The following is a 6,346-nucleotide window of genomic DNA, read 5'->3' on the forward strand; positions in this document are numbered from 1 at the left end:
GTCCCAGCAGCACGGAAGGGGAAAAACCTTATCCTTTGGAAGCTGCAGGTGTCTGTGGAGAACCAATATGCTCCCACCAGACGGCTTTAGTCAGCTCACAAACTTCTTTCATTTGGGGTTCCTTCCATGAAGTTCCATGTATAGGAAGGCTCCATAATCCCCAGCTGGATTGAAGGGGAAGGGAGATACACAGGATTCCTTCTGCTGCAGGGAAGTCCTGGAGGGCCCTCCAGGTGCCCGTGCCAGTGGCTCAGAGGCCACTTCAGAGTTGAATTTCTTACGAGTTCAAGTTTGTGTTGTCCTGTCAGAGAGGAATGATCATTGACAGGACACTGCCTTGGTTTACTGAGCTCTTTCCCCTGTAAAAAGAGAAAACCTAGCTGGAAAAAAGCTCCAGCCTTTCATGGCCACAGAGTCAGGCAGAGTAGCTTCCCTTCTGCAGGAAAGAGTTCCTCCCTCAAATAAACCCGGAGCAAAGCGGAGACCTCAATTAGTGCTTGAGCAAGGACTCGAGGCATTCCCTGGCACGCATGTTATGCAAGGGTCAGGTTCTGCTGCCCTCATTCCCGTTCCTCCCCGAAACTGCAGCCATTTAGGCACAGCCTCAAATCCATGAGCAGTCCCACCTACTGCTGTGGTCTGCTCCAAAGCCTCCCACTGACACAGAGCCAGCGGCCCCGGTTTCACTGGTCCTACAGCTGGGGTCACCCAGCAGCAGGAGCACCAACCGGGGAGTGATGGATCTCTGCCTCATGAATCTTAGCTCTCTTCCTGCCTTCAAAGAGGATCTATAGGAGAGCCAGGGTAGCTGCAAGATTAACTTATTGCATTTTTGATGCTTTAGAAGCTCATTTGTGCTAAATCAGAGAGCAGAGTACATTGTAGGACCCACGTAATCCAGTGATATTCCCAAAGACAGCCTGTTATTTGTAAGCTCTGAGGAATGACTGCACTGGATATCTTCTCACTGCACTTGGCCCCCCAGTCCCACCTGCTCCCATCACATGAATACCTAATAGGCAATTTGGGGCTGGGGTCTCTGGAGAAATGCAACTCTGGTTATGAACCTGCCTTCCCCCTGCAAGCCTGGGACCCATTCTACAGCCCAGCTCCATTTCTGCCCAACAGAGACTCCTGCTGCAATGCTTTCCATGCCCAGGCGTGGGAACAGGGCTCTACCCACAGTGTGGGGACCACTTCCTAGTCCTGTGGTGTGAGGAGAGTGGCTGGAGTTGCAGGAATGAGGGAGAGGCATCCATGCTGCTGGGCAGCCCTGGGCAGTTGTGGAGGGGAGCAGGGCTGTGATGCTGCCCTGCATTCCTTTGGGCATGGGCTGGTGGGCAAGGTGGCCTGGGAAACACCTTTCCCTACTCCAGGCTCTCCCACTGCCACCCTCTGCCCCAGCCAATGGCTCTCTGAGGACTCTTGCTGGAAGGCTGGATCTTGATCAGCTGCATTTTTAAAAGCGGGACTCATCCCTAATCTCCTGGGATTAAAAAGGGATGCAGTTTTACCACTCTCCAGAATTTAGGTGGTGTAAACAAGTGTTTTGCAAACACCGAGACCAACAACAATCTGTCACTGTCAGCAAAAGCAAGCGCTCCACCCTGCTTGGGGCCAGGCTTGAGCTTCACCCCAGACCCATGGTCCCACTAACTGGTGACCGTGGCTGCACCCAGCAGCTGGTGGCAGCCCTGTGGGCAGCAGAGGACTTGATTCCCAAGGGTTCTGCCAGCTTCCAGCAGAGTCACTGCATCCTCTCACGGATAGAAAAGCAAGAAATGGGAGGGAGGGCAGAGAGGCTTAGACAACGGTTCATTGGAATAATTTAAAAGTACATTCTGCAATAGGTTCAGTCCGTTTCACAGCTTTGTTCTTCTGCCTGCGTGGCTTCCTCTCGCAGGATGGCCCCCAAGGTCCCGTCTCCACTGGCAGGGGATGCCGGGGAGCCGTCCGTCAGTCACTCTCGCTGCTGGATCGGTGGGATGCTGCCCCACGGCCATGCTGCACCTTGAGGCAGGAGGGCAGCGCTGCCCTGCCAGTGGACAGCGAGACCTTGCTGACAGAGGACACGCTGCGGGCCAGGGGCTGCGTGGGGAACATAATTATGCCACGGGGTGCCTCCAGGAGCTGCCAGATCTCCCCCGAGGTGGAGCCACGCAGGTACTCCCAGGGCCGGCGCCCGCTGCTGTCCCGCACCTGCACCTGGCAGCCGAGCTGCAGCACCAGCACCTTGATGACAAGCTGGTGGCCGTGTATGGCAGCCAAGTGCAGCGGCGTGTACCCGCAGCCCGAGCGGGCGTCCACGTCCAGGGCCAGCCCCGCCTGCCGCGCCGCCGCCGCCAGCTCCTGCAGGCCGGGCCCGTCGCCGTGCTTGGCCAGCCAGTGGAGCACCGTGAAGCCTGACATGAAGTCCCGCAGCAGGGCCAGCTCCGGCTCTTCCAGGAACAGCCCCCGCACGCGTGCCCAGCACCCCGCGGACATCGCCACTAGCCAGGCGTGCTCCCGCTGTCCCAGTGGCACCGATGGCCCCCGGCTTAGGGCATTTCTAGAGGAGCTCTTGGAGAGCGTGGTGCGGGGCTGCCGCCCACAGTCCTCGGGCAGCGATGGGGGCGTGCTCTGCACCTCCGACAAAGCGAGCTGGCACCTGATGCTCCTGAAGACAGGCAGCGGTGCTGGGGGATAGCTCTCTGGGGCTTGGGGCTCTACGGGGCCCTGTGCTGGCTGCAAGGACTGGGATGGAGGTGGCCTGGAAGAGGGTGGCTGCAGAGAGCAGGATGGAGCTGGCTGAGTGGGGGAGTGTGGCAGGGATTGGGATGGGGGTGGCTTGGTAGGGGGTAGGACCCCAGGACCTGACGGCAGTGTGAGAGTTTGGCATGGGTACAGCAGCAGGACTTGAGGTTGGGTTGGTCCGTTCGGGGTCAGCCCCCTGGATCCCCTCGGCAGGACTGGGGATGGCCTGGTGGGGAGCTGCTGCAGGGACCTGGACTGTGATGGGGGCAGCCTGGTGGAAGGGAGCACCTCTGAGCTTGATAAAAGTGGGGATGAGGAGGGGCTGGCAGGGAGTGCCTGCAGGGACCGGGACAGGGGCAGCACCCCCGGGGCGGACAGCAACGGCAGGGACCGCGATGGGGGCAGTTCGGTGGGGGACAGCGCCCTGGGGCCCGATGACAGGTGGGGGGACTGGGAGGGTCCGGTAAGGGGTGGCCCCCTCAGGCTTGCTGTGGGCGCTGGGGCCTTCAGTAGGGGCATCCCGCTCGGGGGCTGCGGCGACGACCGGGGCTGAGGCACCCCCGGGCCCGAGGGCAGCGGTGGGGACCGGGAGCGGGACGGTGTGGCAGAGGGCGGCCCGGCGGCAGGCAGCGGCGGCGATGGGGACCGGGGCGGCACAGCGGGGGCCAGCGCCCCAGGAGCCGAGGGCAGCAGCGGGGGCCGGGAGCGCGGTGTGCCGCCGGGGCGGAGCGCCCAGGGCCCCGAGGACAGCGGCTGGGTCCGGTACGGGGGGGGCTGCCTGGGGGGCGGCGGGGAGAGGGAGCGGGGCGGCCCGGCGGGGGGCGGTGCCCGGGGGCCCGGCGGGGGGACGGCGGCGGCGGCGGCAGCGCGGCGCGCCCGGCGGCACTCGCAGCAGGGACCGCCGCGGCCCCGGGCGGAGCAGCCCCCCGACACGGCGGCACTTCTCGGGGGCTGCCCCCCGCAGGGCCGCCCCTGCTCCGCCGCCTCCCCTCGGGGGCCGCGCCGCCCGTCGGGGTCGCGTCGGGGCGGCGGCGGCTCCGGCTCCTTCTTTGCCTCCTCCCGCTGTTCCTCCGGCGGCGGCAGCTCCTCATCGAGGAGGTCGCGGTACCTGCGGCGGAGGACGATGTCCTTGGAGGCGCCGGGGGCGGCGGCGGGGTGGACGGTGGCCAGGGAGTTGACAAGGCTCTTGAAATACTCGCGGCGCTCCCGCCGCTGCTGCTCCGTCAGCGCCGGGTCGCGAAGGAAGCGCTGGAAGTGGCGGAGCAGCGCCGAGTTGGGGGCTCGCCCCCCGGCCGCCCAGAGAAAGTCCAGCACAGCCTCCTGGCTCAGCTCCCGCGCCATGCTCCGGGCCGGCTGGCTCTCGGTGCTCCGTGCTGTGCCTCGGTGCTCGGCGCTGAATCCAGGTGCGGCGGGGAAACCCGCCTCCTGCCGCGCCGGGCCTCTCCGCCTCCTCCTCCGCAGTCGGGCCGCCACCGCCCGGTCGCCTTTGCCCGGGGTGGTGGCCCCTGGGGCGGCGAGCTGGGGTGACAGGAAAGGGGAAAAGCAGGATACGGGGGCTGGAGGAGCTGAGAATTGCGAGGGTCATTTGCTGGCAGGTGGTGAGAAGAAAGAGTGGTTTATCAGTCATTATGTCAGTGAACGGACAGGAGACGATAGACACAAACTGAAATGAAAGAAATTCCATTTGTGTGTGAGGAAAAACTATTTTATAGTGAGGGTGGTCAAGTACTGGAACAGTTTGCCCAGAGAGGTTGTGGTCTCCATTCTCAGGAGATGCTCCATGGGACACCTGAGAAGGGGCTGCACCAGACAGTGTCCAGAGGTGCCTTCCAACCTGAACTGCCCTGTGATTCAGCTACTTAGGAAAACTGGCAATAAAGAGTCATGAACGTGCTGTGGTTCGAGTGAGCTGATATTACAAGTGTGTGGGATTGTACCCATGTACGACAACCACATACAAATACCAAGAGTGCCTGCAGTCAAATCATATCTCATCTCATCTCTGTATCCGCTGTGTGGCTGAGATAGGCTGGACACACGTTGTACTAGTGTGGGGATCTCACGTTGTTCTTTAGTGCTAATTCTGTTATCACAAATGTGTCTGTAACAGCTGAGAGGGATGGGGAAAGTCAGAGCCCCCGTGGGCAAGGTGCCCTGTGCGCACCAAACAACTGACAGCCCCTGCCCCGAGGAGTCTGGGGAGTGGATAGTGGGTGGGCAGTGTAGGAGAGAAGGTGTGCTGGATTTTCTGCCTTACGATCAGAGAACAGAGGCATGGGGGGACTGAGCTCAGTGTAGGCTCACTGGCTTTAAAGAGGTCTGGATCAGGCCCTAAGTCACGCTCCAGAAACCATCTCTGCTGCAGGCTCCCAGCTATCCATAAATATTTTTAGCTGCCTGTCATGTAAGCAGCTGGAATATCCTCCAGCCTGCTGCAAACCCTCACAAACCACGGGCAGAGATTGCAATAGATGATGTGTGCAAGCTACATCCCATCAGCGATGTTCATCTGGGTAGGGCACAGGTGCTGGGAAGAGGGTCAAGGCTTATGTTCATATTTTATCATTTTGTACGTGCTTTTGATGCAGTTCTTCCAGGCATAAATATGTTTCTCCCTCCTCTTCTGATGAGCCCTGGATTGCAGTCAAAACAGTGTTTGTTAGCAGCACACTCTCAGTGGAGGCGTCTGAGATGAAATGAATAGAGCATAATGGTGTAGTTGTGATCACAAATAAGAAAGGAGGGTAGGTTGTGAAAATAAAAAATCCAAGTAAACAACAGTGGCACATGACAATACAACTATGAAAGTGTTGCTTTGGCTTAATGAACTGAAGCATAAGCAGGAGGCTCTCCATGATATCACACTGTCCTGGTTTCAGATGGGGTTTTCACTCCCATCTCAACAGCAGGTCTCTTGATTCTTTGGGTGAAATTTGAGTGAGCTCATAGTAGTCAGAATCACAAAACGGAGGCAGGACCAAGCATTACTCCATCATGAAAGAATCAAAAATAAGCCCACCACTTAATCTTGTAGCTTTCTGTTGTTGTGTGATAAGATGTTGCCTTTAGTGAGCTATGTACCCGTGTTTGTTTATAAACAGGAGGTAAGTTCCCAAACTTCTGTGTCTGCTTGTGTATCTTCTCATCCCCTTTAACTGACAAATTGCCCTGCAACTGATACAAAAGGGCATTAAATGTTGACCTGCCGTGTCTACAAAATGATGTCAAACAACTTTGGAAACATGGAAAAAACTCCTATGGGGTCTCTAGGATGAGGGACTGGCAATTCCCTTTTCTTGGGAACCGATTTGTTAGCAGCAGTTATGAAACTTTCAGGAGCTAGGGGTCTGCTTCTTCCCAGTGAACACTAGGAATGCAAGGAACTACACTAGCTGAGATCTGGGAAGATTGCAGAACATTTCTTGGTGTTGATGTTTTTTTTTTTTCCTCCCCTGCTCTTTCAGCACGAACAGCCATACCCAGGGAAGTGTGTATGCCTGAGTATCATGGAAACAGCCATACCCAGGGAAGTGTGTATGCCTGAGTATCGTGGAAACAGCCATACCCAGGGAAGTGTGTATGCCTGAGTATCGTGGAAACAGCCATACCCAGG

The 6,346-nt window shown here is 58.4% G+C and overlaps 1 protein-coding gene across 1 annotated transcript; it reads right to left on the reverse strand.

Moving 5' to 3' along the window:
* Positions 1–1,902: 1,902 nt before the first annotated feature.
* On the reverse strand, positions 1,903–4,074 carry SOWAHB (sosondowah ankyrin repeat domain family member B). The gene has a single exon (XM_017836711.1). It carries the CDS (start codon positions 4,072–4,074, stop codon positions 1,957–1,959), a length of 2,118 nt encoding a protein of 705 aa, XP_017692200.1. The 3' UTR covers positions 1,903–1,956.
* Positions 4,075–6,346: the final 2,272 nt, after the last annotated feature.

This window comes from Lepidothrix coronata, unplaced genomic scaffold (genome assembly GCF_001604755.1).
Source record: "Lepidothrix coronata isolate B3197 unplaced genomic scaffold, Lepidothrix_coronata-1.0 Scaffold283, whole genome shotgun sequence".
NCBI lineage: Eukaryota > Metazoa > Chordata > Aves > Passeriformes > Pipridae > Lepidothrix > Lepidothrix coronata.